The following is a 26,689-nucleotide window of genomic DNA, read 5'->3' on the forward strand; positions in this document are numbered from 1 at the left end:
GGTCAATCAGCTCCTCCGTGTCCTCTCCCTCCCTAGGAGACGAGCTCACCAAGCTGGGCGAGGAGGACGAGCAGGGTTGGTGCCGCGGGCGGCTGGACAGCGGGCAGCTGGGCCTCTACCCCGCCAACTATGTGGAGGCCGTCTAGCGGCCCCGCCCCCCTCCCCCCAGCCCTCGCTCCTCACCCGCCGCCCCCCTCCGTGGCGCCTCCCGCTCCCCACCCCTGCCCCCCACCCCCACCCCTGCCATAGAGTTCCAGACATATTTTCCGATCAAGCTTTTATTTTTTTAAAAGTCAAAACAGAACAAAACAAAAAATATAAAGAGACGGAGCATTTGCAGGGCTGCCTGGAGGCCAGGGTGGTGGGACTTGGGGTGATGGCCCCAGGGCAGGTGAGGGTTTAGGACTTAGCCCGACAGCGACATCATCACATCTGCTCTTCACATCCCACCAAAGAGTCTCCTGCGCCCAGAGGGGTGTCTCCTGGACCCTTCCATCCTCGGTGCCCCCAGCCTTCCCCCCCACCACCCCTATCCCTACCTCCCCACCTCAGGCTGCCAGCGCCTGGCCCCAGTCTCCCGGCCTGGTTTTCTTGCCCTCTGCCTCCTGCCCCACCCTGCTCCCCTCCCACCACCTACTCTCAGAGGCCTCCTCTGAAGACCCCCGAGAAGGGGGCCAACCCCTTTAGTCTTCCAGTCTGCCTGGGGGAATGCCCTTCTCCTAGCCTCGTCCCTGAGGACTGGTGGGGCTGGAGGAGGGATAGTCACCCCCATCTTCTCTGACAGAGGTTTCTGGGGTCCCTAGCCTCTTCAAGACAAGAAGAGGCGTTAGCTGGAGTTGCGGACAGCGTCACTGGCATAGGAGGAGGGGTGAATAGGGACGGGGTCAGGGAGGGGCTGGGACTCCACTGGGGCCCTTTTTTCCAGCTGTCGGCAGGTTGGGCCCAGTCTCTTCCCCAGAGCCAGACCCCCGCCCCTTAGTCACTAGCAGAGGCCCCATCCTGCTCTCAGGCAGTGGGGAGGGGGCCCCAAAGCCCAGGGCAAAGCCAGCAACAGTAGCAGCCTCCTCCCGTTTCCTGTGGAGGAGGGCATCTTGCCCGCCCGCCCTCTCTCTCCCTCCCTCCCCTCCCTCCAAGTCCACCGAAAACTGTAGATCCACCTGGCTAAACCGGCCTCGCCTCCCTCCTCCGCGCCCCTGCTCTGGTCTGCCCAAGGAGACTCCGCGGAGGACCAGGCAGGGGAAAGCCTGCTGCCGGCAGGGAGGGCCTGGGTCTGCAGGGGCCCTGGCCGCCGGGGACAGCACCGTCACCGGGTCTTTCTTCTTGCCCCCCTCCAACTCCAGCCCTGGCCCCTTGCAGCCCCTCCTCCTGGCGGCCCCCATCTCTGCACGCCTGGGTCTCAGGGAAAGGACTTCCGTGGGAGGGAAGGGGACGAGGGCCTCCCGAGAGCAGCAGTGTCTGCTGAGGTGGTTGGATGGAGGCCGTGCTGGCCTACCAGGTGTTCGTACCAGGGCCCAACCAGCCTGGCCCATAGAGTGGGAAGCCGCAGGCGGGGGAAGGACGGGAAGCGGTGTCTCTGAGGCCCTGAGACTTCCTGCAGTGGCAGGGGAGGCCGCTGCTCAGGGCTGATGCTCCTGCCGAGCCTCCCGCCGAGCCTCTGGCCTGCAGACACCCCATGCACTCTGCCAGGGTGGCGCTTGGCCGCCCTGGCCTCCAGGTAACAACAACACGACCCCCGGCCCCTCTGCCACCCTCGGTCTTCTTTTGCTCCCTGCTGCGTTTGCCCAGAGCCCACTCAGGAGGTCCCAGACCCCAGCCTCCAGGCCCTGTGCCTAGTCCTGTGGGCACAGAGGACCCTGGCAGAGGCGCTGGGGCAGGCCTCCCTCGGGGGCAGGGGACTCTGGAGGTGTGAGGACCCCCCCACTTCCAGCACCCCTGTTCTTGCCCCTGTCTGCTCTCTGCGCCCCTGCTGCAGCCTGAGGTGGGACCCAGGCCCCTGAGAGCCTGAAGCAAGATTTCAGAAGCCCTCAGGCCTCCAAACTCCCCAGGTGAAGCCTCTTCAGCTTCTCCCCTAGGCAGGAATTGGGGCAGGGGGCCTCTGTCCTCGAAAAGCAGGAGGCCTGCCCGTTTGCGCCCTGGGGCCTGGGCTCCCCTCTCCATGCCCGCGGCCTCCTGGCACCCGGGTGGGGCTGTGGCCCTGGCTGGACCCCAGGCCCATCCCCCTCCACACTCCAGCTGCCAGCTCCAGGGCAGGGACTTGAAACCCCTTTCCTTCTGAGCAGCCACCTCCACGGGCCCACTGGGGACCCCTCTCTCTCATCCCCAGGCTCCTCAGGACCCCAGGGAAGGAGGGTCTCCCACCCGAAGTCCCCCTGAGCCCCACCTGCCAGTGCTGGCGTCGGGCACTCCACACCGAGCGTGGGTGCCCACACCCACCGCCTCTTGTAGCCCCACCCCACCCCGCCCACCCCCTTGATGCCGCGCCGGCTGCCCCACGGGGCTCAGGGCTCTGTGGCGAGTACTGTGTTCTGTCCCCAGTGAAGCCCCATTTCTGTGGTCCAGCTCTGCGAGGAGCCGGGGCTGCCCCGCCGCCCGCCACCCCAGGCTTCCTGACTCCATTAGTCCAACACTTGTGAACCTCCGAGAAGTGCTGTGGTCTCAGCAACGCACCTGTTTTGTACATGATTGTGTAATTTAAAGGTGTATAAATACAGATATATATATATATAAGTTGTGATTGTACAACTGTGGATAAAGTCCAGAACTGTGTCAACCTGGCTGGACGTGTGTCCTCTTGAGTCTTGTGTGTCTCTCAGGCTCTTGTGAGTTCTCTACAGCTGGAGTCCGTTGGGGAGGTGGTGCCCCAGGGTGCTATTCTGGGGGACCACCAAGGTGGGGGGCCCCCGGGGCCTGTCTATGCAGGGAAGCTCACCCCAGATGCTCTCTGAGGCGCCAAGACTGTGGCCTTTAGAGTCCCAGGCACCTGGTGATGAGCACTGGCCAAGAGAGCTGGGGCATCTGGGGTCCCAGACTTAGGGTTCAAGGGTGAATTTGACTCCCAAGTAGGTTCAGTTTTTAAAGTGAAATTCTAAAAGTGACTGTGGATGCCTGTGGCTCATGGCCATCCACAGTCCCAGGCTCCCTGTAATATCAGTCACGCTGCACCTTTGCCTGACCTCGAACAGCATTTCTGTGTGGGACCCCTCCAGGGGCCGGATTGGGGCTCTGGGTCCCTAACTCCATCCCAGCTTCAGCTCCAGGCCCGGTCTCTGCTCCAGCCTTCCCCACTCCAGCCAGACCCCCTCTGGGGCAGGCAGGAGTCCCAGGTCTAGTCCCAGTCTGGCCATCGGTTCACGGTGTCCCAGTCACCAGCCTGGCCCTTACCCCTGTCTGGTTAGATGTCTCTCTGAGGCCCTTCTGGCCCCAACGGCCTGGCAGGGTCCCGACACAAAACCAGCCTTCAAGGTGTCATCGTTCTAGAGTCCCGTCACCCCCCCCCCCACTGCTTTCCCCCAGCCTCAGGGCATGCTCATTTGACCTGGGGACACTATCTGCTTCTCCCATATTCTTCATCCCCAGATCCACCTCCAGGGACACGCCCCTGGTTTGAGTCGAACAGAGGACTCTTCGGATAAAGGCTCGAGTTAACCTCGAAGTATTTGGACAGGCTGTTCCGTGCAGAGCCCTGGAGGCGGGCTGCCCTGAAGAAGGTCAGGGGAGGTCCCAGGCTAGATGGGGCTCTGACGGGCAGTGCGTGTGCAGGAGGAAGAGGCTTCTGGAGTTTGCTGCCAGCACACGGGGTGTCACCGGATGCGTCTGTGCCTCTGTGCCTCGTGGCAGATCCACCCAGCAGGGAGCGGCCTCTGGCCCCCCGCGGCGCGGGTGCCATTCTGGAGCAGCTCCAGCTCCCCACTCCTCGCCCTGATCCCCTCCCCCCTTCCCTCCGGCCCCAGCCTGCGATAGGAGGTGCTCCAGGCCCCGCTAGGGACCTGAGAGCAGGTGGCTCCAGGGACTCCGGTGGGGGCGAGGGGCGGGGGAAGGCTGGAGACAAAACCAGTTCAGCAAAGCCGAGCTGGGTTCTGGCTGGGGTCCCAGCCCGCCCCCTCCCCAGGGGTGGGCAGACAGCAGGGGCCCAGCGAGGCACCGGCCTGGGGCAGGCCGCCCACCCCCGCCTCCTCAGGTGCAGTCCCAGCTGACATGCCAAGGTGCTGTTTGCTCACTGCCAGAAGGAAACGTTCTTCTGGAGACAATAAAGTCACTGAGGGTGCAAGGCGCAGCACAGGGCAGCGCTTAACCCTCTGTGGTCGAGGCACCCCTGATTGGCCCCCGTCCAGACTCCCGACTCCCGGGAAGCCAAGCATTAAGGCGGTAAGGGCAGGGGCAGGAGGCAAGGGGGGGCAGGGAGAGCCCTGTCCTTGTGGGCTCTGTCCGGGTTCTGCTGCTGATCAGCCATGTGACTAGGAGCGAGTGCTTAACTGCTCTGAGCCTCAGTTTCCTCAGCTGCAAAGTTGCAGGTGGGGGTAATCTCACAGTTTCTGTTGAGAGTCCCTTGGACTGCAAGGAGATCCACCCAGTCCATCCTAAAGGAAATCAGCCCTGAACATTCACTGAAAGGACTGATGCTGAAGTCGAAGCTCCAGTACTTTGGCCACCTGATGCAAGGAGCTGACTCATTGGAAAAGACCCTGACGCTGGGAAAGATTGAAGGCAGGAGGAGAAGGGGACGACAGAGGATGAGATGGCTGGATAGCATCACCGACTCAATTTTGAACCAGTTCTGGGAGATGGTGGAGGTCAGGGAAGCCTGGCGTGCTGCAGTCCGTGGGGTGGCAAAGAGTCAGACACAGCTGAGCAGCTGAATGACGACAACAAATGGCAAAAAGCAGTCGGAGCACCTAGTCGGCCCTCAGAACACCTGAGCTGGATGAATAAACGTGAGGCGGGGTGTGAGGAAGTTGCGTGCCTTTGCCCAAGAGAGAGGGTCCCATCTCCCTCAGCTCACACACACTCAGACCTGCCCCCTCCCATCATGAGCTCTGGCCCCTGACACCCCACTCACAGGGCTCACAGCTTTAGTACCACTGAGGGCTCGAGAGAGGAACTGCCCACAAGCCAGCCTCTCTTCCCCTGTTCACTGCAGGGCCGGCCTCCCACGAGGAGGGCTGAAGGCCCGCCTCTCCCACGGCTTGGCTACCCATCCCAGAGCCCCCGGGTTAGCCCAGCAGCGGCCAGGCTGTGGGTCCCCTCGCAGGAAGGGCAGCCCTCGGCCCTTCTGGGGGGATGTCTTGACCCCTCGACAGAGCACAAGGACAGAAGGATGCCACCACCTCTCCAGTCCCGTGGGAGACCCTCCTCAGCTCCAGTCCACCCCCCTTCCAGCTCCCCTTTCCAGCCCCTCCTTCCAGCCCACACCAGGCCAGGGGAGACGAGGGCCCCTCCAGCTCCTCGTGGGCCTTGAGGACTCACTGTCTTTCTCCCACTGCTTCTACCCATCAGCTGTCCCTTTCCTGTTTCCTAAGCACTGAGGCTCAGCTCAATGCCCCCTCCCCCGGGAAGCCTCCTTTGACCACCCCAGGTTCCTGTGATCATAACGACTTGAGTGTGGATGGCCTCTGGGCTGTGCTTCACACTCACTGCAGACACTGGGACCACATCAGTTCCCTAGGATCTTTATTATCCATCCCCAGGGCACCCCTGGCTTCCCAACTCGGCGGTCCAGATGTCTCCTGGCACCACACCAGGCGAAGTGCTGGACAGGCAACAGAGGGCACTGGAGGGCAAGTGGCCTTGGCCAAGTCACTGCCATTCTGTCGGCTCTGCTCTGGAACATCTCAGGTCAGAGGCTGCAACAGAGTGCAGGGCCCTTCCCTGGGGAGCCATGAGCACCGAGGACAGCCTTGCCTCCCTCCATCCTCCAGTGGACTGGCCGCGGAGCAGTCAGGCCCAAGCAGGAAGCACCGCCTGACCCTGGGGCTCTTTTCCCAGAGAGCTCACTGACATCTCTGGGAACAGTGGGCCATCCCCTCCCTGACCTTGAACTCTGGATGCCACAGACTGCCCTCTTTCCCAGCTCTGGGTCTGGCCAAAGCAGGGCAGGCAGGAGGGAGGTCTGGCGAGGGCACGTTTCAGGCCCGGGACCCGGCGCTCAGATGGGGTGCACGAACTGGTAGACCAGGCGCTGGGAGATGTCGGGCTTGCGGATGATGCCCTTCTTGTAATACTGGCGGATGGAGCGGCTCAGCTTGTCGTAGTTCATGGCGGGGCGGTTCTTGCGGATGCCCCACAGCCGGGCCACCTGCGCGGAGTCCTCGATTTTGAAGATGCCTGGGGCAGCGGGGGGCCCAGGGAGAGCCAGCGGAGCAGGAGGGAGAGAGACCAAGACCAGCAGATCAGCCTAGCAGAGTCAGGGAGCCGGGGTCGCCCCAGGGCTGGGCCAGGCTGTGGGACCACAGACCGTCTCCCACAGCTGGGCTGAGGGTTAAATCAATGTGTGGGGGGAGGTGTAGCACGGGTCCCGGGAAGTGAGGGATCCTACTGTGGACTCACAGAGCGCCTGGGTGCAGGGTGAGCCTGCGGTGGGTGACTCGGGGCCTTGCCAGCGCCGGCTTCTAAACAGCCCGCACTGAAGCCCTGTGGGGCTCCAGGCTGCGGACACGGTTCATTTCGCAAGGTCACCTGTGCAGTTTCCCAGCCTGCAAGACCTCTGTGGGATTCTCGGCCACCTTGGCCTATGCAGCCATTTCTGGCAGGATGAACTGGTAAGAAACGGTTGAAAGAGTGGATTGGGAACCAAGCCCACCTGGGTTGGAATCCTGGCTCAGCCATTTTCCAGCTTTAGAAGCTGAGACCCCCTTTTTCCTGTCAGTTAGAGGGGTTTGTGGTGACCACCGTCTTGGTGAGTGGTCACAGAAAGTCCTTGGAGCAGAGCCAGGAGGAAGGGGCTATTACTCACTAATATCCCCAGGGCTCCGTGTAAAGCACCTGGCAAAATCCAGGTCCGCACACCCTCTCCAGGAAGGCTTCCCAGATCACCCTGCGTTCCCTGATCTCCCTGTCCTCTATCGTGGGATGGTCTCCCTGAGGGACCAGCTCACTCTGTCTCAAATACATATACGAGATCACCACACCTCGTGTAGGAACTTCCCACCCCTCCTAAGCCCTTTCCCATCCCGAGCTCTGCATTCAGCCCTGGAGTCGCTCCTCTCTGAGGTCCTCAGCCCAGGTACAGCTGGTCCCATCGCAGTCAGATACGTTCTGCATACCAGCTCATTTCACTGCTGGTTTTCCTACAAGACTGTAGGTCCCTAGAGGATGGGGTGTCACTGAATCCTCCCCACAGCTCCAGGACACTATGCTGCTGCTGCTGCTAGGTCACTTCAGTCGTGTCCGACTCTGTGCGACCCCATAGACGGCAGCCCACCAGGCTCCCCCGTCCCTGGGATTCTCCAGGCAAGGACACTGGAGTAGGTTGCCATTTCCTTCTCCAATGCATGAAAGTGAAAAGTGAAAGTGAAGTTGCTCAGTCGTGTCTGACTCTTAGTGACCCCATGGACTGCAGCCTACCAGGCTCCTCCGTCCATGGGGTTCTCCAGGCAAGAGTACTGGAGTGGGGTGCCATTGCCTTCTCCCCAGGACACTATAATCCTCCATAAATGTTGGCTGAGCAAGTGTGGAACCAGAGGAAGTGCTCAACGAAGGTTTGTTGGATGACTGAATTTAATCTGTTTCAAAAATACGAAGATTGGAGTCTGGGTACCCATAGCTCCTAACGGCAGAATGGGACCTAGAACCCAGGTTTCTCGGCTCTGGGCCTTTTCCAAAACACACACCCGCACACCATCCAGCCCTGTGCTGGCCAGTGCAGTTACCACGAGCCACCTGTGGCTGTGAGTCCTTGAAAAGTAGCCAGTCTGAATTGAGATGCAGTGTAAGCGTGAAATACACACCAGATTTGAAAGACTTAATAAAACATCTCATTAATAATTTTATACCAATTATATGTTGAGATTAGAAGAACATATAATATTGGATTAGATAGACGTATTATTAAAATTAACTGTACCTGTTTTTAAGCATTTTAAACTGTGGCTACTTGAAAATCTAACCTTGCCTGTGTGGTTTGCTCTGTATTTATCACGGGGCACCACCAGCTTCCTCAGTGCAGTGCTGATGTTTTGAGGGCAGAGACTATGTCCCATGCTCAGTGGAGTTGTACGGCCCTGCTATGTCCCGGGCATGTGGCCGCTGGGGACCCTTAGCAGGCAGAGCCTGGCAGGGGACAGGTGTGGACACAGACTGCACAGACCCTGGGGTGGTTCAGGGTCCAGTGAGAGTGCGTGTGTGATATTCAAGGCAAAGGTGGGGGCGGGCAGCTGCAGCCCCCTGCCCAGCACCTGGCAGGACCACAGCTCCCCCCGCATCTCACAGCCTCCTCGTCCTGACCCCACCACCACTCACCCTTCTCCTTGTTGAGCCACCGGATGAAGCGGCCGTAGCTGTGCGGCTTCAGCAGAAGCTCCTTGAGAAACTGCCAGAGGTGGATGGGCTGCCCGGAGCAGGACGAGTCCACCTCGCTGTCCGTCCAGCTCTCCTCGCTGGTCGAGGCTGGGCCGTCAAGAGGTGATGGTGAGCGGGGAGCCCCAGTCCTCAGTGGCCGCCACCCTGTCACCCCCCAGACCCGGAGCCCTGGCCGCGCGCCTCCCTGCCCTGCCCGACTCACCGCAGAAGTGAATCGCCCCCGGGGATGTCCTCTCTTTCATCCAGGCAGCTGCGGGGCAAGGAGGGGAAGTTGGGACCCCAGAGAGACGTCCCCCCAAGGGAGGAGGAGGGCGTTTGGGTAGAACTGTGGGGTCACAGAAGTCCCCCCCCCGACACTTCCCCCCCCCCCCGCCCCGCCCTGTGGCTCTCTCCCACCTGCCAATCTGGGAGACAGCTGCTTACAGAGCTGCTTCCTGGAAGAAAGTTTAGGATTTGGCAGCTGAGAGGGGCCTTCTGCGTGCTGCCCCTGGTTCAGAGAGGAGAGCGCAAGTCAAGCCCTGCCGGTCACCTGTGAAACGGGCCTGGGACACCCCTCACAGGTCTTGCACAGAAGCGTGGTGATGAGGTCTGCACGGTGTCCCACTCACAACCCAGCATAACAAAAACACTCCCTGCCCTCTGGCTGCCAACTCCCTGCACCCTTCCACCCCACCGGCTTCCCACCTGCCTCCCTCCCCAGAAAAGGCAGTGGGAGGCGGAGACAGCTGCCTTCTGCCCACGCCACCACCCGGCTCTCAGCCTGGCACTGCCCACTGCTCTTGTCAGCCCCTGGCAAGTGGCCTGGGCTGGGGGCTGGACACTGGTCTCTGATCGGGCCATGAGAGTGGGACCTGTCCCTTCATTCATCCTGGGCCCCAAGGGGCAGGGCAGTGGCTCAGGGAGCAGGGGACACAGGTTTGATCCCTGGTTTGGGAAGATCCCACATGCCGCAGGGCAGCTCAGCTCATGTATCACAGCTACTGAGCCTGCGTGCCCTCAAGCCCGTGCTCTGCAACAAGAAAAGCCACAGCAGTGAGAAGTCTGTGCCCTGCAACGAAGAGTAGCCCCACTTGCCGTGACTGGAGAAAGCCCACTGGCAGCAATGACAGCCCAGGGCAACAGCAAAAATTAATAAAAACAGATAAATTTTAAAAAAGGGAATTCCCTGGCTGTCCAGTGGTTAGAGCTCTGTGCTTTTGCTGCCAAGGGCCTGGGTTCAATCCCTGGTTAGGGAACTGAGATCCCAAAAGCCATGCAGTCACGCAAAAAAAAAAAAACGATCAAAAATAGGTCTGCTGTACAAACAAAGAAGGGGACAAAGGTCCAATATACACTGTCCAGTACAGAGCAGCGTGATACTCATATATTTGTGTTAGGAAAGGGTAGAAGTCACACTTACTCTTGCTTGTATACGCATAGACTTCCCTTGGCAAGGTACCCGAGAAGCGGGCCACAGTGGTTGCCTCAAGGGAGGGGGATTGGGGGGCCAGGGGAGGGCCGAGGGAGGGGTACCCCCAAGGTATACTGTGGTTCACAACAGTTTGCTTTTTAAAAAAATTCTGTACATTTATTGCCTTATTTCTGCTTTAATGAACTACAACGCAAAACAAACACACAATTTTTACAAGGACAGGGAAGGAGGACTTCCGAGTATCCAGTGTCCTACATCCTCACAGTCTGAGTTATATTTTTAACCTGCTGCATGTTCTGTCCTGGGTTCTGCGGCCTTGATCAGGGTAGGCAGAGGGTCGGGGCTGGAGGACTCACCCAGGGTCCAGGGAGGCAGCGGTCACTGGGGCCGGGATTCAGAACAGAACCCAGGTTGGAACAAGGGGCTGCTTCCCCTGTAACCCACGGGCAGGCATCCTGGCCTAACTTCAGCCCTGATGTCCCCGGCTTGGAGCCTGGGGGTGGGGTGGGGAGTGCTCCACCCACCTGATTTCCAGATGTCCAGATGGGCGTGCAGCACGTCCCCGCCAAGGGGCGAGCGCTGGCGGAACTGCTCCTCGGACATGGCACACAGCTCCTTGCCCCCCAGCTCTTGGAAGGCCTTGCCCACGGGAGGCAGCCGGTACTGGTGTTCCGTCCACAGCAGCCACTTCTGCACATTGCCAGGGCTCCAGTCCACAGGGTCTGAGCAAAAGACACTCTTTCAGCCCCGGAGTCTGCTTGAAGGCATTGCCCCCAGGGGCCCCTCTGCCCTGATGGAGCCCCCCGTGGGAAACTATGCTCTCCTGGAATGGCCTCCAGGCCAGACAGAGGCTTGAGGGGTTCTGTGGAGGAGATTACCCAAGAAGAGAGGGGATGAGGGGAAGGATCCAGGGCCCCCAAAGCAAACATGGCTCAGGGGAGGGGAGCCTGGAGCTTCTGCACCTCCATCTCACCTGGGCCTCAGCTCCTCCCAGACCCCTCCAGCCCCTCCAAAGGACCCTTTGGGGAGCCCCAGCCCTGGAGGGGAAATTGATACTATACCAGAGACACCCCAGCTTCTTTCTTCCCAGATTCCTCTTGCCTTCCCAAAACCCTCAAAGGACCAGAGAAAAACCCAACCAGGGATCGGCCCCACCCACCGCCTCCTATCATGTTTCACCGAGGAGGAAGCTAAGACACCGAGGGGGCTCCCTCCCCTCGTCCAGCACCTGACAAAGGGCTGGCTGTCAGGGCGCTGCTCAGCGCACGTGCACCGAGTGGGTGAAGGGCAGGACGCAGGCAGGGTGCTCGTGGGACCGAGGCCCGGAGGGGCGTCCCTGGCTGGGCTCCAGCCGTCTCCCTGGGGAGCCGCCCTGGGGTGAGCCCAGCAGGACGCTGGGGGGTGGTGGGCAGCTGCTGCCTGGACACAATGGGGCCTCCAAGTGAACACCACGCTCTAAGCGGGTGACCTGCAGACCGACCTGCCCCCACCTAATAGACTCATTTTCCTCCCCAGGGTCAAAGCCATTTGTTTCTGTCCCTATTGTTCATAGGGCAGGGCCCTCCCCAGTCCAGGGTGGGAGCGGAGGCACCGTGGGAAAACCTCCGGGGTGGGGGCTGGCTGCAGCGCTGGGCCACTGGGGGTAGTATCCCTGAGCACAGGCTGCCTCAAGGGCAGCCCCAGCTGAGACTATTGTGGGGCAGGGGCTGGGCCCAGATGACTTTGGGGAGGAGGAGTCAGGCCTGAGGACCTTTCCTATGTGGGAGGTTCAGACGCCAGGGCCCGAAGGCCAAGGAGATGCTTCAGACACACCCAAAGCTGGAGAGGCAACGGCGGGACGGGGATGGGGACCCAGCAGCCCCTCAACCGGCAGCATCAGCTCCACAACCACACCCTCCCAGCCCCAGCAGACACACACACACCTCGCCTCCTCAAGCCTGCATCCCCACTGGACCAGAGACACATTGATCTATTTATCTGTGATCCGTTTCGTCACTGTAACGTCAGCTTCGTGAACAGAGGAGCCTTTCTGCTGTGTCCACGCTGAATCCCCCATATAAGGGATAAGGGCTTACTAAGCGATTGTGTGTTGAGCATCTGTTAAGTCCAAGGAACTGGGTGTGTGTGTGTGTGCGTGGTCAGTTGCTTCAGTCGTGTCTAACTCTTTGTAACCCCATGGACTGTGACCTCCCAGGCTCCTCTGATGGGATTCTCCAAGCAAGAATACTGGAGTGGGTTGCCTTGCCCTCCTCTGGGGGATCTTCCCGACTCAGGGATCGAACTGGCATCTCCTGAGTTGGCAGGCAGATTCTTTGCCGCTGAGCCACAGGGGTAGCAGGAGCTAGTGACATCGCAGTGAACAAAATAAGTGAAAATCCCTGTCCTCGGGGCATGTACATTCCAGTGAGGGAGACAGTCGGGGAGCAAGATAAACATGCAGCATGTCCAACAGTAGGAACCTCCAGAGAAAGAGAGCAGGTTGGAGGAATAAGAGGTGGGGGTCTGGGCAGCAGTTTCAGTAGAAGGGTCAGGAAAGGCCTCATCGAGATGGTGCCATTTGAGTCAAGGCCTGAAGGAGGTGAGGGGTGAGCCAAGTAGATATTTGAGGGACGAGCACTCCGGGTTGAGGAACTAGCGAGTGCAAAGGTCGGGAGGTGTGAGCGTATGGCAGAGGCAGGAGAGTCTGAAGCAGAACAGGCCGGGGGACCGTGGACTGACGTGTGAGAGGAGGTGGGCCAGATGGTGCAGAGCTCCTATTCATTCACCCGGAGCCTGCCACGTGGGGACGCCAGGCTGGCGTGGCCGGGGCGCAGAGAGGCTGAGAACCTGGGCTCCCAGGCTCGCCGCTGCTGCGTTAGGGTCTGGCTGCAAGTGGAGAAGCACCAGCATCTCTGGGGTGACCAGAGTGCGCCAGGCAGTGCCCACACCCCTCCCGGTGGCCTCCGCTGGCAGAGGAGGGGCTCACCTGCCGTGATGTTTAGCAGCTTGCAGGCTGTCTCGATGTCCTTGAGCACCTCGCCCACCACCATGGACTGCACCTGCTCCAGCGAGTGCTCCTCCAGGGTTAGCCCGCCCGGGGCCAGGTCCAGGCTGCCCCCCGGGGCTTGGCTGTCGATGACCGGGCACTGCTCGGGCTCGTCGGATGGCTCCGCCCGCGTGCTGGCCCCAGGGCCCTTGGCCGCCCAGCTGCTGTCCTCAGGGTACAGCATGTCAAAGTAGGAGAGGTAGAAGGTGGGCAGGCCCTGCTCAGGGGTGGCAGGTGGGCTGGGGCTCCAGTCCCGCCGCTCGGGCCCTGTCCCCGCCGCGGCCGCCTTCTCCAGGCCTGTTCGCAGCGCGCTGTCCGGGGGCAGCAGGAGGCGGCCGGGCAGCCCGGGGCTCAGGCCCGGGCTGGCGCTGCCCATGCTCCTCGGGCTGGCGGCTGTGTCTACAGAAGCAGAAGAGGAGGGAGAGTCAGGCCCCGGTTGCTTCCCTGTCCCCATGGGGGCCGCTAAGCTGGTTACGGAGATGAGGAGCCCAGTGGGCAGCGGCCGGGCCTGGGAGAGAGCCGGGGCTTCCGGGTCACTGGGCAGCTGAGACAGGGCTGGGCAGACGGGCCTTGTGGCTGGGAGGGGGGCTGTGCAGAGCTGCAAACAGACGGCTCCCTCACTCCCCAGGGAAGCCGCGGTGCTGGGAGCAGCGTATTTTTACACAAGTAACCTGTTTAAAACAATCTCCTGAGGTGCTTGATCTCATTCGGTCCTCACAAAGGAAGGCACAATTAGTTCCATTTGGCAGATGAGCAAACTGAGGCCTGGACAAGGCGACTGGCCCCCCACCCAGATCCCAGTCTGCTGTTTGGTTGAGGAAGCTCCTTCTGTGGTGCTGGTGGTGGTTTGATTGCTAAGTCGTGTCCGCCTCCTGCGACCCCATGGACTATAGCCCCCCAGCCTCCTCCGTGCATGGGATTCTCCAGGCAAGAATACTGGAGTGGGTTGGCATTTCCTTCTCCAGGGGATCTTCCCTACCCAGGAATCAAACCTGGATCTCCTGCTCTGCAGGCAGAGTCCTAATCTTTTCTGCTGGAGCAAAGCTTGTTTCCTTTTGTTCTGCCCTTGAAGAGGGTAGGGAAGGGAAAAGGTCACCATAATCTTCCACGGGCTTAAAAGTGCTTACAGTGCAGGTAGGAAAAAAAAAAAAAAATCTTCCACGGGCCAGGTGAAGACAGCAAGGAGCAAGTGAGGGTGTGGCAGGGAGAAGCCCCTTCCAGACTGGGTAGGCTGCCCCCTGCCCCTCGCACAGGGCCAGTTTTGTGAGTTCTGTTGTTCAGTCGTGTCTGACTCTGTGACGCCATGGACTGTAGCCTGCCAGGCTCCTCTGTCCATGGGATTCCCTAGACAGGAATACTGGAATATTTTAACCCAGAGATTGAACCCGGGTCTCCTGCAGTGCAGGTGGACCCTTTACCCCTGGGCCACCAGGAAAGCCCCACAGGGTCATGTGGAGAGTATGGATAAACTCCCAGCCCAACGCTGCTGAGGTGGCCCCCCCCCCCCAGCAGCACAGGTATGGGTGTGCGTGGTGCCACTCCGACTCAGGGCCAGGCTCCTGGTACCCGCCCCCCTCGTCCTGCCCTGAAAAGTGCTGCCACGGCCTCTCCCAGCTCCCGGGGCCCTCTCCTCTCCCCTCACGCCTTGGAGGAACTCGCAGCTCCCAGGTGGGAGGTGCCTACGTGCATGTTTACAACAGCCCACTTTCCCCACAACTACAGGGGCTGGAGAGAAGGCCGAGGCCCACGGGGACAAATGAGGCCCTCAGCAAGTCACCCCCACTCTCCCTGGCCCCACCAAGGCCACCCAGGGGGCACCGCTCGGCCTCAACGCGAACTAGAGGCCTCCCTCCCATCGGTCCCCAGGCTCTGCTGCCCTGCCCGCAGACCCTTTCCTCTAGCCCCACACTGGAGCCCAGCACTGGAGCTCCAGACTGGGGGTTTGGATAAAGCAGGGGACTTGCAAGGTGTACGCACACCAAAGAACTGGGGGTCCCTGGGACACTTCCGTGGCTTGAGAGTCAAGAACATGTCAGGACAGATGTGGGAGATGACCAACAAGTACACGCTCCCCGTAACACAGATAAACCTGATAGGGGCAAGTTCATAAGTGTCCTTTCTTGGGGGTATTTATATTCACGATGGTGTGATCACTCCTCTAGAGCCAGACATCCTGGAATGTGAAGTCAAGTGGGCCTTAGAAAGCATCACTGCGAACAAAGCTAGTGGAGGTGATGGAATCCAGTTGAGCTATTTCAAATCCTGAAAGATGATGCTGTGAAAGTGTTGCACTCCTTATGCCAGCAAATTTGAAAAAACAGCAGTGGCCACAGGACTGGAAAAGGTCAGTTTTCATTCCAGTCCCTAAGAAAGGCAATGCCAAAGAATGCTCAAACTACCGCACAATTGCACTCATCTCACATGCCAGTAAAGTAATGCTCAAAATTCTCCAAGCCAGGCTTCAGCAGTACATGAACCATGAACTTCCAGATGTTCAAGCTGGTTTTAGAAAAGGCAGAGGAACCAGAGATCAAATTGCCAACATCCGCTGGATCATGGAAAAAGCAAGAGAGTTCCAGAAAAACGTCTATTTCTGCTTTATTGACTATGCCAAAGCCTTTGACTGTGTGCATCACAATAAACTGTGGAAAATTCTGACAGAGATGGAAATACCAGACCACCTGACCTGCCTCCTGAGAAATCTGTATGCAGGTCAGGAAGCAACAGTTAGAACTGGACATGGAACAACAGACTGGTTCCAAATAGGAAAAGGAGTACGTCAAGGCTGTATATTGTCACCCTGCTTATTTAACTTCTATGCAGAGTACATCATGAGAAACGCTGGACTGGAAGAAACACAAGCTGGAATCAAGATTGCTGGGAGAAATATCAATAACCTCAGATATGCAGATGACACCACCCTTATGGCAGAAAGTGAAGAGGAACTAAAAGCCTCTTGATGCAAGTGAAAGAGGAGAGTGAAAAAGTTGGCTTAAAGCTCAACATTTAGAAAACGAAGATCATGGCATCCGGTCCCATCACTTCATGGCAAATAGATGGGGAAACAGTGGAAACAGTGTCAGACCTTATTTTTTGGGGCTCCAGAATCACTGCAGATGGTGATTGTAGCCATGAAATTAAAAGACGCTTACTCCTTGGAAGAAAAGTTATGACCAACCTAGATAGCATATTCAAAAGCAGGGACATTACTTTGCCGGCTAAGGTCCGTCTAGTCAAGGCTATGGTTTTTCCTGTGGTCATGTATGGATGTGAGAGTTGGACTATGAAGAAGGCTGAGCGCTGAAGAACTGATGCTTTTGAACTGTGGTGTTGGAGAAGACTCTTGAGAATCCCTTGGACTGCAAGGAGATCCAACCAGTCCATTCTGAAGGAGATCAGCCTTGGGATTTCTTTGGAAAGAATGATGCTGAAGCTGAAACTCCAGTACTTTGGCCTCCTCATGCAAAGAGTTGACTCATTGGAAAAGACTGTGATGCTGGGAGGGATTGGGGGCAGGAGGAGAAGGGGACGACCGAGGATGAGATGGCTGGATGGCATCACTGACTCGATGGACATGAGTCTGAGTGAACTCTGGGAGTTGGTGATGGACAGGGAGGCCTGGCGTGCTGCGGTCATGGGGTCACAAAGAGTTGGACACGACTGAGCAACTGAACTAGCTGAACTGATACTGCAAACAGTGTTCTCAAAATGTGCCTGGATCAGCAGCATCAGCACCATCTAGGAACCTATGAGGAACTCGGGTTTTTAGGCCCACAGCAGAGCTACTGAATCAGAAGCTCAGGGGTAGGGAGGAAGGCCCAGCAAGGCGTTTCTTTTCTTTTTTTTTCCGGCCACACCTCACGCTTGTGTGAGCTTGGGCTTCCCTTGTGGCTCGGCTGGTAAAGAATCCGCCTGCAATGCAGGAGACCTGGGTTCAATGCCTGGGTTGGGAAGATCCCCTGGAGAAGGGAAAGGCTACCCACTCCAATATTCTGGCCTGGAGAATTCCATGGACTGTATCGTCTATGGGGTTGCAAAGAGTCGGACACGACTGAGAGATTTTCACACACTCACGCTTGTGGAAACTCAGTTCCTTGACCAGGGATTGAACCTGTACCCCCTACAGTGGAAGCTGAGAGTCCTCACCACTGGATTGCCAGGGAATTCCCAGCAAGGTGTTTCAACAGGCCCTTTGATTGTGATGGGGGTTCAAGTTTGAGAACCGCTGCTTTGAAAGCACCTGGCCATTATGAGGGGGAGGCTTTACTAGAAGCCCTGTAGACCTGCTCAGCCGCAGTGTGCAGGTGGGGTAGAGAGAGAGCCCCGTTTGGAAGGTTCTGGCTTCTATACCTAGGGCTGCAGCTAGTGCAACAGCTTGCCCCTCGGAAAATAACGCCCTTTCCTCTCTGGGTAGTGTGGCTCGGTGAGTGGAGCCCAAGTGGAACTTCAGCTCCCCCTTGTCCCTTACCCTTGTGCAGTACCCAACCTGCGCAACCTGACTTGGCAGCTCTGCTCTTCCTAGTGGCACAGAGAAAGCCAGCAAGAAAGAAAGGTGTTCCCTTTCATTTCAAGTCTCCCTTTCAAGTTCCTTTAAAAAGTGACAAGGAAGGAAAGGTCGGGGTGGGGTGGGGTGGGCAAGGATGGGGGGGCCAGGATTGCGGGGGACAGAGGGCAGGCCTGGAATCATTTCAAGCCCTTCTGTGCAAACACACGTGTGTGCTGTGGGCCCACATTATTTACCCAGGCAGCGCCAACAGCCCGCTCTGCCCTGGGTCCCTACCCCGGCTTGTGCCCACACCCTACCCCCTGGGGAGCCCCGCCGCTGGAGAGCCTCCTCAGCCCCACCCTTCCCTCATCACCCCTGCCTGCCTCCCGCCCCATCCACGTCCCCAGAACTCCCCGACCTGCCACGTTAGGGCAGTCCCTGCCAACACCTTGGGCTGTGTGCCAGGGAGACGGAATCTTTTCCAACAGGCAGGAGAAATCGCCTCCCTCGTGGCCCTCCTGTTTGCTTGGCCTCGGTCACAGGTAGGACGGGGGCACAGTGGCGCGAGGGGTCAGTGAGGATGAATGGCTAGGGCTGGGGGCAGCATCGGCCAGGCGAGGACATGACGACACGTCCCTGACACATTGGTCAAGTGACTTCGGAAGCCCCCGCCTTCGCCCCCTTCCCGAGAGGGCCTGAGCGCCCATCCCTGCGCGGTGGCGGGGAAGCTGCTGCAGAGAACTGAAGAACTCAGAAGCAGGTCTCCCAGCTCTTGGCACAGGGAGCCTTCACCAGCAGAGACCTCCCGCCTTCTCCTCCACACCCCACATTCCAGCCCCCCGTCACCTTGCCCCTAAATGCCAAGGAACCTGCTCTCAACCAAGGCTTGGTCCCAGCTCCAACACCTCCCTGGTGAAAAAGAAGTTAATGATTAACCATGTGGCGGGAGGAAAGAGCCCATGGCCTGCAGGTGGGACGCAGCGTGGAAGGCTGAGGCCAGCCCAGGGGACCTGGGTTTTCTGGCCAATGAGCCGGGGGCTGGTGTGCCCAGCCTGCAACGCTGGCGTCTTCTCCAGGCTCTAGGGCTGGACCCGGGAGGGCAGAGAACGCACATCAAGTGCCTCCTGTGACCAGAGCGTGTGCACACGTTACCCTTTCACTACCTACAGGGACTCAGGCGCCCTGGGTGTGGGTGTGGACAGTAGGGCTCAGAGGCCACGCAGCTTGCCTGATGGCCCCAGCTGGTCATGGGCGGCCTCTGCTCTTGTACCACGTGCCCTCGGAGGCTCCTGCTCTGGCTGGTCCCATCTCCCCAGGGCCTGCCCACCTCCTGATTGGCCAGCTTGGTCCTCCAGAGTTCATTTGCGCCTCCTATTCGCTCACTCCACTGCACGGTCAAGCTTGTTTCCCTCCAACACCCTTTCATCGGGCAGCCCTGGGCTCTAGACCCTCCCATGGTTCCCCACCACCTGCCCTGCCTGATCCCAGGGGCTGGTGCCCGCCTCTGAGCATTGGAGCTCAGAGCCCAGAGCGGGAAACAGATTTATTCACTGGTTAGGGGCAGGGTCGGGGGCAAAGCACACATCCAGGCTGATGGGAGCGGTGTTTCTCCCTCGGACCCTGAGCCGGGGGCCTGACACGCCTTGTTTTCTCTATTTTCTCTTGTTTTTGCTGCCCCCTGCCCACAATGCCCCTTCCTTCTCATCACAGTTCAGCCCGAAGTCCTCCCCAGCCGCCCCTTCCTCTGACTTCTCAGCTCTCCCCATCTGTGCAGTTCAGCCATGAGGACATTTGTGGGTGATGGTCTCCACATGGGGACACTGGGAAAATAAGGCTCAGAGAGTGGCCGGGAGGTATCCGTAGTCACACAGCACAGCCTGGATCACTGAGCCCTAGGGTCCTGCGACGAATCCGGCTCTGCCAGGTCCTGGTCCCTCCCAACCGCCCAGGCTCAAGGGGCTGCCCGTCTCCTGAGCGATGCCTCCAGCTCCCAAAACCTCGAGCTGATCTTTTCTGGATTAAGGCTCAGCATGTCCTGGTTCCCTCCTGCCCAAGAGGCATTGCCTCTGATTCCAGACAAAGAAGTTTGGTAACAGCTGGTGGAGACCAAGGCCCAGAGACAGGGCAGACTCACGTGGCTACAGCCAGAGGGATTACCACCTCGGCCCCTTCTCTCCACACCTCGTGGTCCCCCAGGAAGACAGAGAGGGAAGAGGGGGCAGGGGGACCCAAAGTCAGAGATTTACAGCAGCTGTTTCCTGCCCCTCGGAGCCACCCGGACATTAGAAAGATGCTCAGACGGCCCCAGGGAGTCACCAGGAGGTCTTTACTGAGGCCTGGGCGGTCATGAGGGTGGAGCCTGTCTCTCACATCCTGCTCAGCTCTTACCCCCAGTGGGCTTGGAGGGGTGGGGGTGGAAATATGCCTCGAGCCCCCACCTCAATCCTGAGACACAGCCTTAGTCTGCCCAGGGCCCAGGACTGCAGGCCCTCGGAGGAGAGGGGAGGGGCTGGGACAAGGTGTGACAGGCCTGCCACTCCTCCCAGAGGCTCCTCGATCCAGCACCTGGGTGCAGACCGCCTCTGGTTTCCCCACCGCTGTCGGCCCTTCCCTCCCTCCATCCCAGCCTCTGGGTCCACATGAATGGGTCTGAATCAGGGGGCTTCAGGAGTGTGGCCCCTGGGAGCCCTGCAGAGTGGGCAGGGGCCACGTGGGCCTGTCCCCTCAACCCCCAGGCTGTTGGTCAGCACCTTGGAGAGAACCCAGGCCTGCCCAGGCCAGCGCCCAGGGCCCACCTGCTACAGTCTGAAGCCTCCCTGCCTCTGGCTGCAGCCTTCCTGCTCCCCTGGACAGGCCCTTCCCACCCTGCCCACTGCCCCCGTCCAGCCCCCTCACTGCTCCTGGGACAGCTGCTACACTCCCAGGAAAATGCAGCTCCCCTGCCCTCCGAGACTGCTCTTCAAACTAGCTAGATCCAGGGACTTCTCCGGTGGCTAGGGTTCCAGGCTTTCACTACTGAGGGCACAGGTTCAATCCCTGGTCAGGGAACTAAGATACCACATGCCGCACAACGCGGCCAACATAAAAGAAAGAAAGAAATGAGCTGGAAACAACTAGCAGGAGCAAAAGGCCGACCTGGGGAGCCAGCCCACAGGCCTAGGGAGACTTGGGAGTAGGGTCAGGGCCAAGCAGCAGGAAGATGGGGGGGAAACAAAAAGAGTCTGGGGACATCAAAGAGCTGTGGTCGGCTCAGATGGTAAAAGTGTCTGCTTGCAATGCAGGAGACCTGGGTTCGATCCCTGGGTCGGGAAGTTCCCCTGGGGAAGGAGATGGCCACCCACTGCAGTGTTCTTGCCTGGAGAATCCCAGGGAAAGAGAGGAGCCTGGTGGGTTGCAGTCCATGGGGTCGCACAGAGCAACTTCACTTTCTGTGTTGCCCACTGTTACCATAGGCAGCCAGGAGCCCGAGGCGTTAGTACGTACCAGCACCACCTCCCATTCGCTCCCGCACGGGGGGATCACAGGCATCCACTTCCTGTTCCCTGCCCCCCCCCCAATCCTGCCTCACTGACACCTCTTCTAGCCCTTCCAGGGACAAGGTGAAGGCCAAATAAATAAACTGCTTGGGCTCCCCCCCGCGGTCTCCTGGGGCAGCCAGGATCGTTCCCACCTGACAGGCAGGGTCGGTGAGTGCCTGGGGGCATGTGTCCATGGTGACCGGGAAGGGACTGGGAGTCAAGGCTGAGCTCCGCACTCTTTCCTGCTGAAGTCTTGGCACCTTCAACTTCTAGGGTCACCCCTGTTGCCTCGCCCAGGCTACCTGCGGGGCTAGCCCCACAAAAGTCGCATTGGGGGTTCTGGGTGGCATGGATGCCTGAAGCCTGCAGGTACAGGGACCCCCCCTCAGCCCCAAGCTCACCCCTGTATTCGAGTTTGCTCCAAAGGGGTGGGAGGCCTGGAAAGAACTCGAGGCCTCAGCATCTGGAGATGGGGATTCATAATCTGCTGTTTCCACCGTATCGGAGGCCCTGGGCAGCCCCTGGTCTCCATGGCCTCATTCTCCTCCTCTGTTCTCCTGGGAGGTAAGTCAGCTCCCAGAGCTCTTCTGCCCCAGACACTGTCTGGAGTCTGTGACCCCATGACCTCCATCGTGCCCACCAGGCTGACTTGGGTTGGACATCAGAGGCAGGAAGAACTGGTCCCAGCAGCCCTCAGGCCAACTCGCTGCCCCGAGAGCAGAGTCCTGGGCCCCACCCTGTTACCAGGTCCAGGTGCTGGGACCCGACCCAGGCGGCCACCCCCAGACCCCTCTCCTCAACCCCAGAGCTGGAGCGGAAAGGAAGGGCCCCTTGGATTCTGGCGGTCCCGGATGGACCTCATCGGCCCTTCCTACAGCCCAGGGAGGGCTCTGGCCCATCTGACTCCCGCAGAGTCCCCCTTCAGGCCCTGGCCTAGGAGGAGTGACCTGGAGGAGCCTGGAGGCCCTGAGAGGTGGGAGAGGAGAATCTGGCAGGGGCACCTCCTGGACTGGGAACATGCAAACGAGGCCGGGGAAGGAGCCTGGCATTAAATGTCAGGAAGGGCCCAGGGCAACTCAGCTTGTGCAAAGTTTGCTTTGGGAAGAGTTGTTCCACCTGACAGGCCACTCTCTTGGCTGGGGGTGCAGGGTGGGGCATGGAACAGGGTGGAGGTGGGGTTGGGGCAGGGGAGGGTCCCACACTGTTTTGAGCCCTAACCCTAGCTCCAGCAGTGGGGCAAGAAACTCAGTTGAATGTCTGTTGAATGGGCTGTTAAGAGCAGGTCTTAAAGGGGTTGTGGAGATTGAGGGGGACAGTGGATGGAAATTCCTGGTGAATTACAATGGGCTGAGCATGCAGGAAGGTGGCAGGTGAGGGGATGGGGCTGGAGAAGAGTGAGGGAAAGGTAATAGGGTGAATAGTGAGGGGAACAAAGGAAGAAGCAGGTGGTGATGCTGGAGGGGCAGGGCCAAAGGGTGGAGTCTGGGGGAGAGTTGAAAATGGTGATGGGAGAGGCCTGGACCTTGCCCCAAGGTCAGCCTGCTCTCTAGCCTGGTCCAGGGCAGCTGCTGGCTTCACTCACTCCTCCCTGGCCTCTAGGTGGAGCCCGAGCCAGAGGCCCCCAATTCCCCTGACCTCAACCTAGGAGACCAGACTGGGAAAGCACTCAAGTTTCGCAAAGCAGCAAATCCCGCCAGCCAGCCTGCCTCCACCAACTCCTACACAGCCTTCAAAACCCCACTCCAGGTTGCTCCTTCCATGAAGCTTCCTTTCACAGAGGAGACCACCTTGTCTAACCTGCTGCAAGCACAGGGAGTCAGAGTGACTTGCCTGAGGTCACACCTTGCGGGTTCTGACCTGCCCCTTCTTGCCCTCCGCCAGAGGGCCTTGACCCCAGTTCCATTCAAGCTGCACCAAATCGGTCAGCACACAGCTGGGCTCTAGTTTGTTGCAGGGTTATTCCCGTTATGGCTGCAACCACCTCCGCGGCAGGAGGTGGGCTCTCCTGGTTCTTCTACTCACTGCCAGGGTCACACTTTCTGAGCATTGATTGAGCACCTACTGAATTCTGCCCTATTTCCTCAGGCTTGGTTGACAAGAGACGTTTTCTGTGATCCAGAGGCTTATGGCAACCAAGTGACAGCACCTGCCAAGGTGTTTTATAATCAGCAACACAATACCCGAGTCTGGCAGGCGCTGAGCTTTCAGCTCTGGGCCCCTCATGGTGCCTATTCGGCTCTCAAAGAGGCAGGTGGTCCCTGACCCCAAGAGAGACCACCTCCTCCACACCCCAACCTCCTCTGAATTTGGGGGGAGCTCTGAGCAGCTGGGCGGGGGGAGTCCCTGGCTCTAGCCCTCTCCCCAGTGATCATGGGTGAGCGGATTGGCTGGCTGAGCTGAGCCCTGGCCTGGGCGCCCCGTCTGATGGGTAATCTCCTGCCTGCCACCTGGGGCCTGGGGCAGCCCCAGCGCCTGTTTGCTCTGTTACTCAGGCGAGCAGCTGGGGAGATGGTTGCTTTACTAGGGGGTGGCCGTGAAGCTGCTTATCAGGGAGATAGGGGCAGGAAGTGAGGCCAAGTCCCAGCCCTGGCTAAAGAGGAGCAGAAAGGCCATGGCTGTCAGGCAGGGGATAGCCCGCTTGAGGCCTGGCCACGGGCTGCTGGGTGGGCCCAGCTGCAGGGGAGAGGGGCCCTGGGCTAGCTCAGGGCACTGCCCCCACCTCGCATGCACCCATGCACACACACTGTGTCCAGCTCCAGGGAAGGCTCCAGCCTCCAAGACCCTTCAGCCCTCCACATTGTCATGCCCACCACCCAGGTCCTTCCCTCCCCTCAGGAGGCACCTGGCAAGTCCTAGAAAGGGGCGCCTCTAGGTCCCCCCTGCCCTACCTGCACTGTTCTCCCCACGTGCCCAGAGGCCCTGTGCCTCCCCAGGGACCCAAGGCGAACACTTAGATCCCCTGGTTCCCGTGCTCACAACGCCCACCCCACTCCCCCAAGCCCGTGGGCTCTGGGACCATAGCCCCTGCTCCAACCCCAGACCCTAGCCCTGACCTGGAGCCTCCAGGTTCCAGCAGGGCCCTGCCCACTCGTGACCAGGCTCTGAGAGACCCTGCCCCTGGCACAGCGGCCGCACTGGCAGCCACAGAAAGGCTGCTTGTGTTTCACTAGCCAAGCAGAACCAGCCTGGTCTCAGGGCCGAGGCTCCGCACCTGCAGAGCCGCCTCCCCTCAGGCTGGGCAGGGTGGGCTCAGTGTGGAGCCCAGATGGGGTCATCACAGAGGTGGGGCATCCCAGGCCGCCCTCCCCAGGCCAGGGGCTCAACCGGGCTCTAGGGTCAGCCCAGGGTCGGGGGCAGACCGGGCAGCAGCATACACAGGGATCGGGGGCTTCTGAGGGTGAAGGACCCAGATCAGAGTCATCAACACTCGGGAGCCCTGCGTTGAAAGCTCCCTCCACCGCCCACCTCCTCAGAGCTGGCAGGGGAAAGCCCCCATGGCCAGGCACTGCCCCCCACCCGACTTACCCGTTAGCTGCCTGGTGCCCAAGGAGTCGTCCGCGGCGGTGCCAACTTTGGGGGACAGGGGGAGGCGCGGGCAGCTGGGACCACTGCTGGGTCTCAGCCAGGCATCTGGGGCACTGGCAGTACCAGGGGCCGGCAGGACCGAGGGCAGAGGTGGCACTCGGGTGGGCCCCCGGGGGCCTGGCCACCCTCGACGGGCAGCTCTCTGAGGTCTCAGGGCTGCGTGCCCTGTAGGGAGGCCCCTGCCCCCAGCTCAGGGCCACTTGCTGGCACCGTGGCAAGACCCAGCCGGGGGGCTTACGAGGGAGGCCGCAGTGGGCTCAGGGCACCGGGTCTGCAGGGCAGTGTGGACGCGGGCGGAGTGCAGGAATGCGCTGGGAGGAAGTTAGGCGGCATGAGATGAAGAGTTGGCCGGAGCCTGATTTCCCATTATAAGTAATCCTTCCGTATTTACCTGAACAAATACGCTCCCTGCTTACCTCAGACCACAGACGGGCTCCTGGTTAACCCTTGCAGGCCTCCCCCTCCTCGCTGGGGGAACCACCCCCTGGCAGCCCAGGAACTCTGCGTTCACCACTCATTCATTAGTTGGTATATCGTTACCGAGTTCATCTTATGTGCAAGGTACAGGGGCTATATCGAGTGGGGTCAGCTAAGGGCAGGGAACAGATGAGCAGGCAGAATTGGAAAAAGCCCAGTGGAGGAATGTGGGAGAACAGTGACGATGGGCATCTGGCAAAGGAAGTCAGCAAGGGCTTCCTGGAGGAGGCGCTGTCTGGCTCCCCAGGTCAGGGATGGAGAGAGCTTTGGGGCAAGAGACCCAAGGCTCATAGGCCCACCCACCCTAAGTTCTGTGTGCTCCACAGGGCCTGGCGCAGGCCTGTCATACCCTGGTGCTCAGGAAGGACCGGTAGCTCGCTTTCCCAGGCCCGGAGTGGCGCTCAGCCAGCAGCAGCTTGTTCTCCACAGTCCCCATTGGGGGAGGCACAGAAGCTCCAGCCCCAGCACCCACCCAGGCTCCTCCACCTCCGAGAGACCAAGCAAGGCCACGTAGCCGAGCTCTCAGCTTCTTCCTCATCCTGCCAGGTGGGTTGAGGGCTGCCCTGCCCTCCAGGGACTCTTGCTCTAAATCACCTTGGAAGGGCACCTGGCATCTGCAACCCCCGACGGTGTCAGATGGAGGCGTTTTAGAGAGTACTTATTGTTATTTTCCCATTTCAGAAGTAATTGTGTGACTGCAGCCACACAATTGTGTGACAACCTACAGTATGGTTTTTCTAGGGCTTCGGGAAGATTCCAAGGTCTTCAGAACTAGCCCCCTCACTGTAACTGTTGCCAGAATTCTCTTCCAGATGGTTGCACTTTTCACCCTGGAGAGCTTGTGCTTAGCTGTTAGCTATCACAGGTGCCTTGGTAAGGAGGAATTATCAGAGTCATTTCCCTGAGAAGGAGTTAGGATGGAATGGAAATTGGCGAGGTAACACGAGTTCCTAAAATGACTACCATCAAACATCCCAGCCTTCCAGAACCAAGAGAAAAAGAAAGACCACCAACATTCCCAGGAGGGACCTTCTCTCCATTCTCCCAGAAGCTTGTGCTTATATCAGCACTAATAGTAATGGTCACTGAGCACTTACTAAGTGCCAGGCACGGTTTATCGCTCACAAGACGCTACAGCATTGATCACATTATAAGTACTGTAACATGGGTAAGTACAGGGAGCATCCAATAAATGCTCATTGAATGGATGGGATGTCATAGACAGTTACCTCCAATGTCCATTCTCTTTTCCTCAATACACAAACCCTTACTTTACCTGGGAACTTGGCTATCTGGAATTAAGACTATCTCAGGCTCCCTTGCAGCTAGACGTGACTGTGACCAAGTAGCAGTGCCATGCGTCATTTGCTATGAATCTTTCTTAAAAGTAAACTATCAAGAAAAAGACTAGCATGTATGATTTACCTTCTTCTTTATCCTTCCTCTGTGTTACTGCCTGGGATGCAGCTGTGATGGCTGGAATCTTGGCTGCCATTTTGGACCATGAAAACAAAACGGTGGAGCAGTGAGCTGGAAGGAGCTTAGGTCTTTGAGGACTGCGTAAAACCTCCATACTGAGGATTGCATGCCTCAGGACTTTTATGAGAGAAACAGACCTTCGGTTTTTGTTAAGTGGTGACTTTATTACTCAAAGCCAAGCCTGATTCTATATG

General features: G+C 59.1%; 2 protein-coding genes across 4 annotated transcripts in view; one reads left to right on the forward strand and one right to left on the reverse strand.

The window, feature by feature from the left end:
- PACSIN1 (protein kinase C and casein kinase substrate in neurons 1) overlaps window positions 1–2,775 on the forward strand; it is a 65,415-nt gene extending 62,640 nt beyond the window's left edge. For all 3 annotated transcript variants that reach the window (XM_015102662.4, XM_042236825.2, XM_042236824.2), the window contains exon 10: window positions 37–2,775. In XM_015102662.4, the coding sequence (XP_014958148.3) occupies window positions 37–146 (110 nt within the window). In that variant the 3' untranslated portion in view covers window positions 147–2,775. The remainder of the gene's footprint in view (window positions 1–36) is intronic.
- A 2,875-nt stretch (window positions 2,776–5,650) lies between these two features.
- Window positions 5,651–24,885, reverse strand: SPDEF (SAM pointed domain containing ETS transcription factor). The gene is made up of 6 exons (XM_027958937.3): window positions 24,480–24,885; window positions 12,891–13,349; window positions 10,450–10,647; window positions 8,717–8,764; window positions 8,455–8,601; window positions 5,651–6,321 (listed from the first exon to the last, which is right to left on the reverse strand). Exons 2-6 carry the CDS (start codon window positions 13,324–13,326, stop codon window positions 6,143–6,145), a joined length of 1,008 nt encoding a protein of 335 aa, XP_027814738.1. The 5' UTR covers window positions 13,327–13,349; window positions 24,480–24,885; the 3' UTR covers window positions 5,651–6,142.
- Window positions 24,886–26,689: the final 1,804 nt, after the last annotated feature.

This window comes from Ovis aries, chromosome 20 (genome assembly GCF_016772045.2).
Source record: "Ovis aries strain OAR_USU_Benz2616 breed Rambouillet chromosome 20, ARS-UI_Ramb_v3.0, whole genome shotgun sequence".
Classification (NCBI taxonomy): domain Eukaryota; kingdom Metazoa; phylum Chordata; class Mammalia; order Artiodactyla; family Bovidae; genus Ovis; species Ovis aries.

Excerpts from the sequence above, each read along its gene's own strand:
- SPDEF (XM_027958937.3), bottom strand. The coding sequence starts at position 13,326 with ATGGGCAGCGCCAGCCCGGGCCTGAGCCCCGGGCTGCCCGGCCGCCTC. Across the intron at positions 10,648-12,890 it reads GCTGCTAAACATCACGGCAG|ACCCTGTGGACTGGAGCCCT; the intron begins GTGAGCCCCTCC and ends TCTTTTGCTCAG. Across the intron at positions 6,322-8,454 it reads GTGGCTCAACAAGGAGAAGG|GCATCTTCAAAATCGAGGAC; the intron begins GTGAGTGGTGGT and ends CCGCTGCCCCAG.